The following is a 15,693-nucleotide window of genomic DNA, read 5'->3' on the forward strand; positions in this document are numbered from 1 at the left end:
AACAATTTGTTTTATTTTGGTTACTGAGTAATCAGTTGATTATTCTGACGATTAATCGAGTAATCAGACAATTATAATTAGTATTGTTTACTAATGTTTAATGTTCGTTTATTTGATGTGTTCAATAATGGCACAATTTTTTTTTAATTGTTTCTGTGAATTTGTTTTCTTTTGGTAATTCAGTAATCGGTTGATTATTCTGACGATTAATTGAGTTATAGGACAATTATAATTAGTTTTGTAATAAAAACAAACCTAAGTGAATAATAGCCTTTAAAATTATTTAAAATACACAATCGCAATGAGGCAATAATAGTTAGTTTAAATAAAGTATCAAAAGCAAGTAGTTATATGGTAGATTATTTACAATAGAGCTAGCGCACATTACGCATTATAACAAATGACTTGCAGAGGGCGTCAACGGCCTGACGATTGTTTTTACACTCTACTGCACAATCTAATCCTTGTTTAATATTGAATAACCAACATTTAAGTCAAATGTCCACTTAATCTTTAATATTTGGCCATTCCTTTATGACAGTAATGATACAGCCACTGTCATTTCTTGAATATGTGGACTTTAAAACATGTAAACCCAGCATATTTAGAAACATACCGATGTATTCATCTGTGTTGGTGTGGGTTTCTATATGATTTATCTTATAAATCAGATGAAATGGCACACATTGCATTCCAGATGAATGTAATAATAAACCCAAACTCACAGCAACATGCAGAGGTGAAGTTTAAGATGCTACACACATAAACCGTTTGTGTGGAGCAGCATTTACTGTGAATGGAGCCACTCTGAGATGCACATTTGTAACCTAAATGCATGTAAATAATTAAAAGTGCATATAGTAAACCTGCACTGCATATGTTTATTTAACGGAATCGTAGCATTTGTGAATTAACAATAGAATAGTGCTTTATGTTGATTTATAAATTGGTTTAATATATCATACAGCCTTAGAAAAACAGTCTAATAATGCTTTTCATGGGTTTTCGTATTTTGATAGTTACTCAACATGGGGAAAATGCAATAAAGGATTTTTGGTAACACTTCAGAATAGGTGACACCTATTAACTATTAACTACGACTTATTAGCATGCATATTACTAGAATATTGGCCATTTATTAGTACTAATTAAGCACATATTAATGCCTTACTCTACATGACCTTATTCTACATCCCTAATCTTACCCAATACCTAAACCTAACAACTACTTTACTAACTATTAATAAGCAGCAAATTAGGAATTTATTGAGGGAAAAGTCGTAGTTAATAGTTAATAGGTGTTACCTATTCTAAAGTGTTACCGGATTTTTTTTTTTTCAAACCAAGTACTCAAATTGAATCAAGGAATCATGACAGCCCTACTTGTAACTAGATGAGCAGACATTTAAAAGACCTATTAATGCAGAAAATCCACTAACTCTAGTGGGACTTTTTCACGCACACAGTTTTATTTCATGTGCCATTTATTCATGTGGCTTTTTGAGCTTCTCTTTACAGTACATCATAGTTTTTAAATCAATGCTTAATTAAAAGTGGAATTAAAATGGAGACAATCTCAGTTGATACTCAACTTAATAATCATCTTTTCCTGAAATATTATATGCAGTCCTTGACTGTACTGTACAATGAAGAACACTACTTAGGCAAGAAATCACGTGGCATACTTCAAAAAAGCAGAGACAAAGGCATTTGCCACTACAATTAAAGTCTATTTCCTTCAAAAGCCATTTCTTGCATAATCAACATCAGAGGCCAATTCATTCAGCTCCGAGTCCGATTGCTCACTTAGTGCATGTATGTCTGAGTGAATTAACAGCCTATTGGCTGTAGATTGGCAGAAGTGGCACCATGCCACAGCTTTCAAGAGCAGGCACTTCCCCCTCTAGATCACACTACCTCACTTATCTTTCACAGCCACATCTGAACACGAATACCTCAAGATTTACACTGATTTGAATACGATATGTATTAGTTTGCTTACAAATGGCACTAAAGCCTAGCACACCCATCAAGACAAAGTTTCCCTCGAGGCGCTTTTAGCAAATTCATGAAAATGGTGTCATTCGTGCTGACAAAACTGTCAGCAAAACTGCCAGTAGGACCAATAATCCAATAGGCCATAACAAAAGTGTGGTGGTAAAAACCGCTCTGGCATTCTACACAACAAAATCTGTGTACTTGGCACTGCACACAGCACTGTATATAGGTTTTCACATTGATTTCGCCTGCCCTTAAATGTGATTCAGTGGTATGGTACTTCCTGAATAGCAAAATCCTATTTAAATGGACAACAGCTGAGTGTTGGCCAAATGCAATGCCACATGATCATTTATAACACGGCCGTTTGCTGTAATAAGTATATAAAACCTGACATCTCAGTGAACAATTCAATTTAACAACAATATGCGTTATTTGAAATGGACATCTCAATAAGATACGGCTTAGTAAGACCTGAAATGACAGTTTATAACCATTTCCTTAATCATAAACCTGCATAATGCTTTTAAATTCAGTTAAGCTCCTTATTACTTGTCACTTTTGAGTGGCTTTCTGTATGTGGTTTACAGTACACAAAGAGCAACTGCAGTCATTTAAGGTTAAGTGCTTTGCTTGAGGCTTTAACCGCTCAGCTGTCAGTCCATATCTTTCACTATTAGTCTACCGCTAGTTAAAGTCACCTTATGACTTTGTCAGTTTGTCAGATAAACATTTGAAGAAAGTTTAACACTGCTTCTTTCTGAACTTTCACACTGCATTAAATAAGGCTACTGTCATATTACTAAATAGCTGAAAATGATCTTTATACCGAATACATGCTCTCTACCTCAGGCCAAAACAAACAGATTCACAGTGCTTCTATTTCACAAACAGTTTTACTTCTATAAATGTATTTATGAGTGAGAAAAGATATTCAGTACAATTATAAAAAGTGAGATTTTATCCATTGGGAATAAAGCTGATGGTGTAAAGTAGGTGTTTTATACTAGAATGGAGCCAGAGCTTGAAAATATTGGCAATATCAAATATGTGATAAATTATTGATTTTTCTTTTACGCCAAAAATCATTAGGATATTAAGCAAAGATCATGTTCCAAGAAAATATATTGTAAATTTTCTATCGTAAATGTATCAAAACTTTATTTTTGATTAGTAATATGCATTGCTAAGAACTTCATTTGGACAACTTTAAAGGCAATTTTCTCTTTGATTTTTTTTTTGCACCCTCAGATTCCAGATTTTCAAATAGTTGCATCTCAGCCACATATTTTCCTATCCTAACAAACCATACATCAACAGAAAGCTTATTTGTTCAGCTTCCAGATACATCTCACATTCAAAAAATTGACCCTTACGACTGGTTTTGTCCAGGGTCACATATTGCCAGCACACTTTTGAGAATGCTTTCTGACAAACATGCAGACTGAATGTCAAGTTAACCATCAAGGGCATCTCAACACATCCCACTGCTAACGCATGTTTTGCAAATCTATAATTATTTGCTATGATTGCCATTACCTTACTACATAAACAGGCATTGTGCATCGGCAAACCAAAATATACACTACTGTTTAAACGTTTGGGGTTAGTAAGACTATTATTTTAATTAATGCTTTAACTAATACTTTTAACTGCTTTAATTTTTCCTTTTTAAACAAGTAAAGACATCTATAAAGATTTCCATTTCAAACAAACAGTTTTAGAACTTCTACTCAAAGAATCCTGAAAAAAAAAGGATAATTTAAAATTATAAGTAGTATTTAAATAGAAAAGGTTAAAAATTGTAATTAAATGTCACAATATTACCAATTTTACAGTCAAATACACAGCATAAGAGACTTCTTTCAAAAGCATTAGAACAAACTCTCCAAGCAGTAGTGAGAATTCATAAAAATAACCTGCAAGGCCTACATAACGACTGCTGAAAAGGGAAGCAGTTTCAGTTATTACGTTTTAATAAAATATTATGAAGACAATTTCATTCTTTGAAATAACTACACTGGTAAATTGTACACAATAAGACCAAGAACATGTATTAAGAAAGTAAGCATCAACTTTAAAACAGCAGTTTGATATGTACTTTGTTTTGAAGTCAGAACAGATTTTGATACAGCAGGTTGAAACCTAAATTATTATTTTTTGAATAATAATTAGTGGATTTCTGATTTGCCTCCATCTAAAGTCGTGGCCAAAAGTTTTGAGAATGACACAAATATTAGTTTTCACAAAGTTTGCTGCTCAACTGCTTTTAGATCTTTGTTTCAGTTGTTTCTGTGATGTACTGAAATATAATTACAAGCACTTCATACGTTTCAAAGGCTTTTATCGACAATTACATGACATTTATGCAAAGAGTCAGTATTTGCAGTGTTGGCCCTTCTTTTTCAGGACCTCTGCAATTCGACTGGGCATGCTCTCAATCAACTTCTGGGCCAAATCTTGACTGATAGCAACCCATTCTTTCATAATCACTTCTTGGAGTTTGTCAGAATTAGTGGGTTTTTGTTTGTCCACCCGCCTCTTGAGGATTGACCACAAGTTCTCAATGGGATTAAGATCTGGGGAGTTTCCAGGCCATGGACCCAAAATTTCAACGTTTTGTTCCCCGAGCCACTTAGTTATTACTTTTGCCTTATGGCACGGTGCTCCATCATGCTGGAAAATGCATTGTTCTTCACCAAACTGTTGTTGGATTGTTGGAAGAAGTTGCTGTTGGAGGGTGTTTTGGTACCATTCTTTATTCATGGCTGTGTTTTTGGGCAAAATTGTGAGTGAGCCCACTCCCTTGGATGAGAAGCAACCCCACACATGAATGGTCTCAGGATGCTTTACTGTTGGCATGACACAGGACTGATGGTAGCACTCACCTTTTCTTCTCCGGACAAGCCTTTTTCCAGATGCCCCAAACAATCGGAAAGAGGCTTCATCTGAGAATATGACTTTGCCCCAGTCCTCAGCAGTCCATTCACTATACTTTTTGCAGAAGATCAATCTGTCCCTGATGTTTTTTTTTTGCAGAGTAGTGGCTTCTTTGCTGCCCTTCTTGACACCAGGCCATCTTCCAAAAGTCTTGGCCTCACTGTGCGTCCAGATGCACTCACACCTGCCTGCTGCCAGTCCTGAGCAAGCTCTGCACTGGTGGCACTCTGATCCCGCAGCTGAATCCTCTTTAGGAGACGATCCTGGTGTTTGCTGGACTTTCTTGGACGCCCTGAAGCCTTCTTAGCAATGCAGTGGAAAGTTTTTATTCGGGATTAAGGTAATTTTCATGGCAAAGAAAGACTATGCAATTCATCTGATCACTCTTCATAACATTCTGGAGTATATGCAAATTGCTATTATAAAAACTTAAGCAGCAACTTTTCCAATTTCCGATATTTATGTAATTCTCAAAACTTTTGGCCACGACTGAACATAAAAAAAATGGCTCACACACTTTGTACTGCAAAACTGGTGTTGTTGTAAATACAGGAAGAGAATTTAAAGCGCTTCCACTTTCGGATGCAAAATATATCTCTTAGTCAGAACTACTGCGCTCTGTCTATTTGACACACATGCACGAGTTGAAGGTCCTTCAGCATAGTCTGTCAAGTTAAATGGATACTTGCTTACTGCCACAATGCAGAATGGAAATTAGTGGTGTTAAAAGTACTGGTACTTTGGTTGTTTACATAACTGAACTATACTGAACAACATGCTAATATTTTTATATATTCACAGGGATGGATGATATTGGCAAAAAAAAAAATCATCACAATAAAATTATTCATATCAGTTGATTTCAAAAATGATCATGATACATTTTAAAATCTTTATTTCTTAGGTTTAAAAGCAGATTTTTGCTCCTAAGTGAATGCTGTAGAAATCAGACCACTGACAAACACTTCACATTTTTGAATTCTTTACTTTTCCAGTCATTTTTCCTTAATATAAATATCTTAAAAGAAAAATTAATTTCTTAGTTTTTACAAGTTCTAATAAGTGATATTGTTACAAATCATGTAGTCTCGCGTAGCCAGCCCTTCAGACTGACGTCTTAAGGTCTGGAATTCATGGCAGCTTCAATTGGCCAAGGCCCGCCTATAAGGCCGTTTGACCGACATGTCAAACAACCAATCACAGTTCGTTTCGTTCAGCGTCACGTTTCGGGGCGTAGAAATGTCCCCACAACAACAGACTGGCATGCAACAAGTCAGTCATTGAAATAACCAGCATTGAAAGTCAACAAAGAAGAGGGAGAACAAGCAGTAAGTCAGTAATTTGTTCGCGAACGTTCCAAATGCGTTTAACAACAACGGCGTCTGCAGAAGCACCTTTTAGCAAAACGCCGAGTAAACCAGTCTGCGCTTTGTTTCCCGGCGGACCGAAAATAAACGCGACACTCGCGTGTTCCGGAAATCCGGTCAAATTCAACTAATCAGATGACGACTTCGACATTCCTGAAGTGTTTCCAGTTAAGTGTACCATATGCATCAGACGTTTAGCCAACGTTCCGTGGGCGTGACGTCTGAGGCTGAGACTACAAATCATGAAACAGGTTTGTGTTGCTTGACTACAGTCTGCAATGTTAATATTTAATTTTTTGTCTTTAAGAAATGCACATTTGCCAGTAGCTTGCGTTGACAGTAGTAGTAGCTTGAGTTAAGATGGAGATGAAAATTTATGTTCATTATGAAAAACAGTAACATCTGTAAAAATGGTAACAACCTCATTTTCAAACAGTGAAATTTAAAGTGATAGTTCACCCAAAAATGAAAATTTGATGTTTATCTTGGGCATCCAAGATTCTTGATTTTTTTGCAGTCTGTCAATCATATAATGGCAGTCAATAATGAGAGTCAAAAAGAAAAAAAAAAAACAGACAAACCCAAATTAAACCCTGCGGCTCGAGACAATACGAGTTCTTAACACACAAAACAATTGGTCTCTACAAGAAACTGAACAGTACTTATATAATTTTATTTTTTTACCTCTGATCCACCGCAATGTCTAACTGTCCTGAGTGCCTAGACACACGCGGAAACAATCTGTTGCACGTATACGTTGCTCATTGTTTACACAGATTGTGGGTACGACGGCTATTCGAAATGGTATTTACTTCTGCTTATCCTAATTGTTGCAACCGATTAAAAACTAAAAGATTACGTTTGCTTGTGCGAAATCATCCAGGAGTGTTGACTTTTCACCGACTTCCAAAATTGAGCCTGATCGACTGAATTTATGGTTGCTTGCTCTTCGTCAAGCGCCGGCTGTTGTGAACGTGCTCAGGACAGTTGAACATTGAAGGATCAGAGGTAAAAAATGATATTAATACAGTTCAGTTTCTTGCACAGACCGATTGTTTCATGTGTTAAGACCTCAATGTATGGTCACGAGCTGCAGAGTTTAATTTGGTTTTGTTTGTGTATGTTTTTTTGACTCTCAAATACGTGGGTCCCATTAACTGCTATTATATGACTGACAGACTGCAACGGTTTGAGTTAAAAATCTTTGTTTGTGTTTTACTGAAGAAACCTACATCTTGGATGCCCTAGGGGTAAGCAGATAAACATCAAATTTTCATTTTTGGTTGATTTATCCTTTTAATTATTCTGACGGTTTCAGTTTTATTAAAAGTATCCATTGGCCTTTTATAGTGGCATACATTTAGATCATTATAACCAGAGTTAAAACCAACCACACATATAGCCCCTCAATACCAAGGTAATAATGTAATTATATGGTTTCTAGGTATTTATATGAAAAACAGAAAAAACGCTATGGCCCAAATACAAAATACTGCAATTATATTCCATTACACATTTAACACCCGTCTACATTAGTAATATAATAAAATTCTGTATGTATATCTCAAATTTCTGCTACATTACCATGGTGCAGCTAGTGTTACTAAAGTAAATCCATGGTAAATGATGGCAATTTGTAGATTGAAAAGCCATCTGACTGCACACAGTGTTTCTCCTGTTCGTCAGTGCGGTTTCATCTAGCTTTTAACTAGTTCGAGTCATTTGTGTTCTACACTGAATTCAAGCACTTCATACTGAATCACACAGCGTTGTTTAGAGTTCACGTGACCAATACTCATCCACGAATAAACGCATCTGCTCTACTAAGTTTGTGCTGCGCAGCCGTTCGAACTTGGAGCCGAGTGGATAAATGCTCCGAGTGGGAATTCTATTCTATTCTATTCTCTCGTTATGATTCTATTGAGGAAAATAATCATGATACAACAATCACACCCAAAAAGTTTCAGGGTCACACATGCACCATTACACTCCTAGCATCAACTTTTTACACTTTCTCAAAATCAAGCAACAGTTTATACCTTTTCAGCCACATTAAGCAAATCAAGTGGCACATGCAATGTGACAATGTCACATTATGCAAGCTATCTGAGCTAAAATTAGCAAAGTGCATAAGCATAGAAAAGCTAACATGTTAATGCACTTACAATCACAACTGCTAAAAATGTATTCTGGCTTCTTGAAGACGACTATCAATAGGGCTGAGTTGAAAATATTGAATCTTATTTGTAATCGATTCTTATTTTGACGAACTGATACTGATTCTTAAAATCAAGAATCAATCTTTAAGTCTATGTCTTTTTCTGGTCAACAAAACTGCACTAAACATTATTTGTAGTCCACCTCTCATATAATGACTGCAATAAGCTTTGTTACTTTAAATATGAAAGAAAGTCTCAGCTCAGCTGTCAATTTTATTACGAAATTCAACACAAGTACAGGTTTGAAGCTTGTTGTCGTGCCAGAAAGCATGTCACATATAATTGCTCAATAAGTGTCTCAACCACAGACAGACGTCAAAACAGTTAAAACAAAAGTCATGTAATGTTAGATGTAACAAAGAAATCCCATTCAATGACCATATCTTGATATTTTTGAACAGGAGGATTTTAATGTTTTTAAAGAAGTCTCTTTTGCTCACCAAGCCGCCATTTATTTGATCCAAAATACAGCAAAAGCAGTACAATTTTGAAATATTTAAAACAGCTGTTTTTTATTTGAATATATTTAAAATGTAATTCATTACTGTGATTTCAAAGCTGAATTTTTAACATCATTACCCCAGTCTTCAGTGTCACATGATCCTATAGAAATCATTCTAATATGCTGACTTGCTGTTAAAAAAAAAACCATTTTATTATTATTGCTATTGATATTTAAAACAGTTGAGTACATTTTTCTCAGGATTCTTTGATGAATAGAAAGATCCAAAGATCAAAGATTTATCTGAAATAAAAAGCTTTTGTAACATTATAAACTGTACCATCTAAAAGCTTGGAGTCAGTATCAATTATAGAAATTAATACTTTTATTTAGCAAAGATGCTTTAAATTGATCAAAAAAGACATTTTTAAATGTTACAAAAGATTTATATTTGTTGTTCTGAACTTTCTATTCATCAAAGAAACCTGCAAAAATGTCACTCAGCTGTTTTCAATATAATAATTATAAATGTTTTTTTGAGCAGCAAATAAGAATAGTACTTTCTGAAGGATCATGTGACACTGAAAACCGGAGCAATAATGCTAAAAATGCTGCTTTTTTATTTTAAAATATTCAAATAGAAAACCGTTATTTTAAATAGCCAAAATGTTACTGTTTTGCTGTACTTTGGATCAAATAAATACAGGCTTGGTGAGCAGAAAAGACTTAAGAAGAGAAAAAAAAAAAAACATTAAAATCTTACTGTTCAAACACTTTTGACTAGTGTATGCATTATATTTTTACTTATCCTGTTCTTCAATATTTGCCATGTCTGAATAAATCCTTCAAACAAGCTAGACCAGCCACTGTTTAATTATTTATATTTCAGAAAAACAAACTGAAGTGTAAACACTATAATTAAAAATGATTAGTGTAACTTTGTGCAATTATGTGCAATTTATACGAATCAGTTGGTAATTTTACCCTTTAATGTTACAGTAATGCAGCAAATGACAGGATTGAGACTTGCTGAGAATTGTTTTTATTGAGAAAAACTAACATATACTGTATATATACTAGAGATGCACCGACTGATCGGCTAGTGATCGGAATCTGCCGATTTTTCTTCAGTTTCTTCCAGTGGCTACAGTGCAAAGTATTATTTAAAAATACAAGACGGTCCGCACTGTGAAAAATGTCAGAGGACGTGGTCGGAAGCCAAAAGTGACACCTGTTCTGGCCAGGAGGATAGTGAGAGAGGTTAAAAGAATCCAAGGATCACAACCAAGGCCATCCTGATGATTGCAAATGCTCATCTGGACAAAGAAGAAGACTTCTGGTTTTCTGTTTTATGGTCAGATGAAACAAATATTGAAATGATGTAGCCTTCATTTGGCGTAAAATAGGAGAAGCCTTCAACCCTAAGAACACCATCCCCACTGTCAAACATGGTGGTGGGAACCTAATGTTTTGGGGGTGTTTTTCAGCCGGTGGACCAGGGAACCTGATCACAGTAAACAGCACCATGAAAAAGGAGCAATACATCAAAATTCTCAACAACAACATCAGGCAGTCTGCAGAGAAACTTGGCCTTGGGCACCAGTGGACATTTCAGCATGACAACGACCCAAAACACTGAAGAAATGTTTAGCAGACAAAAACATTACTGTTTTGTTTTCGGGCTTGACTGTATATATCTCCAAATTACATCAAATCAAACTGAATTGAGATTAGAACTAGGGATGCACCGATCATGATTTTTCATGGCCGATTCCGATACCGATTTTTTACAAGCAAGCTGGCCGATTCCGATACCGATTTCCGATTTTTTCAAAAACAAGAAGTTATGCAAGTAAACAACATAAACAACATGTTTATTTAGTATTTAACAGGCCAATCTGGCTTTGGCTATTGAATCAATAGCATCTGACATCTGAAATTAAATAAAAAATAAAAAATATGAAAGTAAATACAGTTTAATAAGTAAAACATGCTTTTAGTAAAGTAAAACAGCAAGCCAACAGGCATTTTAATGTAAAATAATAATAATCATTCTTAACAGAACAGACTTTTATTTTTGGCTTTTCAAAAGTAAAGTAATGCTTTTTACGAAAATAAGCATCTCAGCTTTGTCACAAGTGAGTCTGTTTCTTTTTTCATCTGTCACGTGAGAAGCTGAGCTGAACAAACGTTCGCTCACTTCGCTGTCTGCGCTTGTGCAGGGCGAGGACAGGTACGCTTGCGCAACTTCAGCGAGCACAGAAAAGCGGCTGTCCTTTGCAGACATTGCAGATTGCAATCTTCACGTCCTGCTCACAGATTTCGAAAAACCGCCACACAAGTGACATGTTTCTGAATGAATCGAATGCCGCGGCCCGCGTACACACTTCCGGAAAAAAACCGGCCGGGATAAAAACGAAAACCATTCGATTTATGGCCGGTCAACCGGTGCATCCCTAATTAGAACTGAATCAAATTGTGAAATTTGTGTCAAAGCCCAATCCAAACTATCAGTACTTTTTACACCAAACTTTTCATAACACTATTTGTTTTTCGCCAAGTACAAAAAAAGAAAAAAAAAAAAAAAAAATGGATACATGACATTACGTCTTAGTCTTTTACAACAGTTCCATTTTCCAAAAATTGCTGATATTTGCTGTGCAGTGCCATGGTGGTTAAATTTACTCTGCCAGCCACATTGGTGGGTGACCTGTCAAACATTTCAGATTGACATTGTATAAGCAACCTGATGCACAGAAGCAAAAATGCACACTTGAAGCAACATAATTATATCTTCAAGTCAGATAAAAACAGTCATCAACGTGTACACAGAGAACACATGCACAGAGTTTTCACACTTTCAAGTGGTTTCAATGTCCTAGCATAACAGCCTCGACATACATTTACAAGCCACTGTGGTTGGTGGGCAAAAAAGTTTGTTTCCCACTATGATCATAACCCTGGTTAACATTTAGCCAGTTCTATAACCAGCCAAAGTGCAAGTGCAAAAAGCACTGCACATTTCACATCTCACTAGATCTAATCATTCAGAATCGCACAGGCAATTTTCTTCCAAATAAGCACATCTTAAGATGCCATAGACATCAGACAAGCTCCACTATAGTCAATGGTCAACTGGATTGTCACAGCTGTGTTTTTGGAGGATTAGATATATGTGAATTGAAAAATCAAGAACATTTGTTATCCTACAGATTATAGACATACCAAGCTGAAGAACCTATGGTTTGGTTATGCAGAAAAACAGGATTAAATTGGCTAACACACTGTAACGATCAACCAAATGACATGTCATGTGCCTATTTACATATGCTAAGATAATGTAAATTGAATATTTGTAGTTATATAGGCATTTCATCAGAATGCAGACAATAGCCTATTAAGGACAAAACAGATTAGGCATTTAAACAGATTAGTGTCAGACAATTACTTGTTCACATATGGCACGTGAGGTCAACAATTAAATGCAAATTACTCTGTCTGCTCTGATACTGAGAATCCTAGCTATGTGGCATGAGGTCACTGCATAATTAGTGCTTGTTGTGTTGTGTGTCATATTTGGGTTCATTACAGTAGCAGGTATAAGTAAGTGCTACAGATCACTGATAGTCAAGTGTACAGTCATGCCATATCACTTGAGCTACTTCATTCTAGAGTTGCTAAAAACACAATTACAGGCAAATTCATGGCGATTTCCTGGCTGACTACTTAAGCTTGACAATACCACGATTCTTCAGGCAAACAAACGTCATTCAATACTGCCCAGCAGAGACATTAGAGATGCAGATGGTTATGAACACCTACACACCAGTCAAACTTCCTGGAAAGTCCTTTTTAATGACTTGGCCTGGGATAGCTAGATGAGTGAAATTCAGATGAAAGTTATGAAAAAATTATCTTCTATCAGTTACAGATACCAGACCTTACCTTATAAACATAATGAACTTCTAAACACTATTAATTAACTTTTATTGTAAATATATTGTACATAATGCATAATATGTGATCCTGGACCAGTCATTATGGTCTTTTTTTTTTTTTTTTTGCTGAATAAATAAGCTTTCCAGTCATGTATGGTTTGTAAGAATAGGACAATATTTGGCCGAGATACAACTGTTTGAAAATCTGGGATCTGATGGGGCACAAAAATAATAATAATAATAAAAAGAGAAAATCGCCTTTAAAGTTGTCCAAATGAAGTTCTTAGCTATCTTTATATTGCTAATCAATTTTACTTTCAATATATATTTGGGGTAAAATTTTTTTTTTTTTTACAAAATATCTTCATGGAACATGATCTTTACTTAATATCCTGATGATTTTTGGCATAAAAGAAAAATCTATAATTTTGACCCATACAATGTATTTTTAGCTTTTGCTACAAATACACTTGTGCTACTTAAGACTAGATTTGTGGTCCAGGGTCACACATAATGTTATATAAACACATATTATATAATTTAATCTATTAATTAATTAATGTGTGTGTATTTTTTTTCCTTCATGTTAAATAGTAATAAATGTGACCCTGGACCACAGAACCAGTCTTAAGTAGCACAGGTATATTTGTAGCAATAGCCAAAAATACATTGTATGGGTGAAAATAATCTTATATTTTTTTTTATTTTATGCCAAAAATCATTAGGACATTAAGTAAAGCTCATGTTCAATGAAGATATTCATTCCTACTGTAAATATATCAGAACTAGCATTGCTAAGAACTTAATTTGGACAACTTTAAAGGCGATTTTCTCACTTTTTTGTTTTTGCACCCTCAGATTTTCAAATAGTTGATTTTGCAAATATTGTCCTACATTAACAAACCATACATTAATGGAACGCTTGTTTATCAGCTTTCAGATGATTTATAAATCTAAATTTAAAACATTAACCCTTATGACTGGTTTTGTGGTCCATAGACACAAATATATCCAAATTATTATATTTTATGATAACTGTAATATTGTAAAAGCATGATTTAATATAATGTCTGTTTAAACAATCTAATTGTACTTTAAAATATTTAGATATACAGAATTTAATGTTTTAAATATTACAAGTACTATACACAAGACAAATCATACTACATTTACGGTTTTTAGATAATCTCTCAATATAGGCCCAAAATTGATCAACTTGGTAGTGTAAAACATTTCATACATTCCAGCATTTTAGCTCTAATTTACCTTCAACTATATCAACTGAAAGCCTGAGTTAAAGAATGAGGCATAAGCGGTCATTCATGTCACCCTAGAGTTAAAATGAGGAAATCTCAGTTTGCAATGAGTTGAATATTTTGTTTACACATCACAGCCTGCGTCTCAAAACATAATAAGCTACCTACCTAGAAAGCATTTTGGACCATCACATCCGCATCATATCTGGCCTCATATGAAACCAAAACCGGTTGTTTAGGTAGTCAGCTCCCTAGGCTTTTGAAACACAGCCCGTGTCTTGCATATACACTGCTCTCTTCCTTAAAGACTGGATTAGAGCAGCTAATGAGCTAAAGCACGGCAAGCACGACCCAATCTACGATTACCAGCTACTACAACACTGATTCTGACGAGAAACGACGAAATAATGACAAAATCAATGAAATTATAATGATTTGATAATGTTTCAGATTGCACTGGTAGTGCTAGCACGTTAGCGCACTGCATTTCCCTTTGTGTCACTACTGAATCAAGCGTATTACACATAAACACACAAACACACGACGGCAAATACGCGTTATTAATAGCAGAAGGGTTGTAAATAAATTATCTGTGAGGTAAAATTAATTAAACGAGTGGCTGGTTTGACTGCGGTTGAGATTAAAACACCAAACCCGTGTCTGTGAGAGCTAATGGGCTACATTAGACCCAAAATACGCCTCGAATCCTCACCTGAGCGCAATGCTGCCGTATTAACGGCGAAACTGAGGTAAATCAGAGATTTAGACGCTGACAACGGCTATATGTGCGTTAAAGCGCGTTGAATGTCGGTGTTTTGTGTCTGAATGGCTATATTTGCGGGCACTCACCAGGAGTAGCTCTGCTCCGCCATGTCAGTCAGTCAGTCAGGCAGGAGGCAGGCAGCGGCTGAGGACTCAGGTTCGACTCAAACGACGAGATTATCTCCTCCACACACTCACGGTTTCGCCTTCTTCAATGAGCCCCCTCCGATAACAACATGGCGATGTGTTTTCCTTCGGCAGCTCGCAGCAGAAACGACAATGATTGTGGCTGAGCTGCTAGCCGCGGCTAAGAAACAAAAGCAGTCCGGGGAAAAAACCGAAACGTTTCGCTGACTTCAGCTGACTGTCTGTCCTCGCAACAGGCCCCGCGTTCAAAGGCCCTCAGATGAGCTGCAAACCCATCTTGGGTGTGCATGCAGAGAGAGAGATGTGTGCTGGGTTTGCCCTACTAGCTGTAATGGAAGCGCACGGATAGCTTTGTTTTCTATGGCGAAGGCACGGGAGCGCGCGACTGTCGCCCCTGCCAGAGGAGTGCGCGTGCACGCCGTTGCCCACACAGATGAGATTGAAGGGACAGGCTCTGCCACTAGGTGACATGCAGTATTGCAGCTTCGACATGCTTCTCATAATTGTCTTTGGCTGAAAATAATATAGTAGGCCTGCGTTTCGTGTGAAAAAGGCCAGGAAACTGAAAATGATGTTAGTAAATGTGAATGTAAATAATGCCACTCTATATAAAGATTAAATTTA

The 15,693-nt window shown here is 35.9% G+C and overlaps 1 protein-coding gene across 1 annotated transcript in view; it reads right to left on the reverse strand.

The window, feature by feature from the left end:
• The window catches only part of sppl3 (signal peptide peptidase 3), a 49,196-nt gene extending 33,759 nt beyond the window's left edge, over window positions 1-15,437 (reverse strand). The window contains exon 1 of the mRNA XM_073829580.1: window positions 15,010-15,437. Coding sequence (XP_073685681.1) covers window positions 15,010-15,032 — 23 coding nt within the window. The 5' untranslated portion in view covers window positions 15,033-15,437. The remainder of the gene's footprint in view (window positions 1-15,009) is intronic.
• Between the last annotated feature and the right edge of the window lie 256 nt (window positions 15,438-15,693).

Source organism: Garra rufa, chromosome 23 (genome assembly GCF_049309525.1).
Source record: "Garra rufa chromosome 23, GarRuf1.0, whole genome shotgun sequence".
NCBI classification, from domain to species: domain Eukaryota; kingdom Metazoa; phylum Chordata; class Actinopteri; order Cypriniformes; family Cyprinidae; genus Garra; species Garra rufa.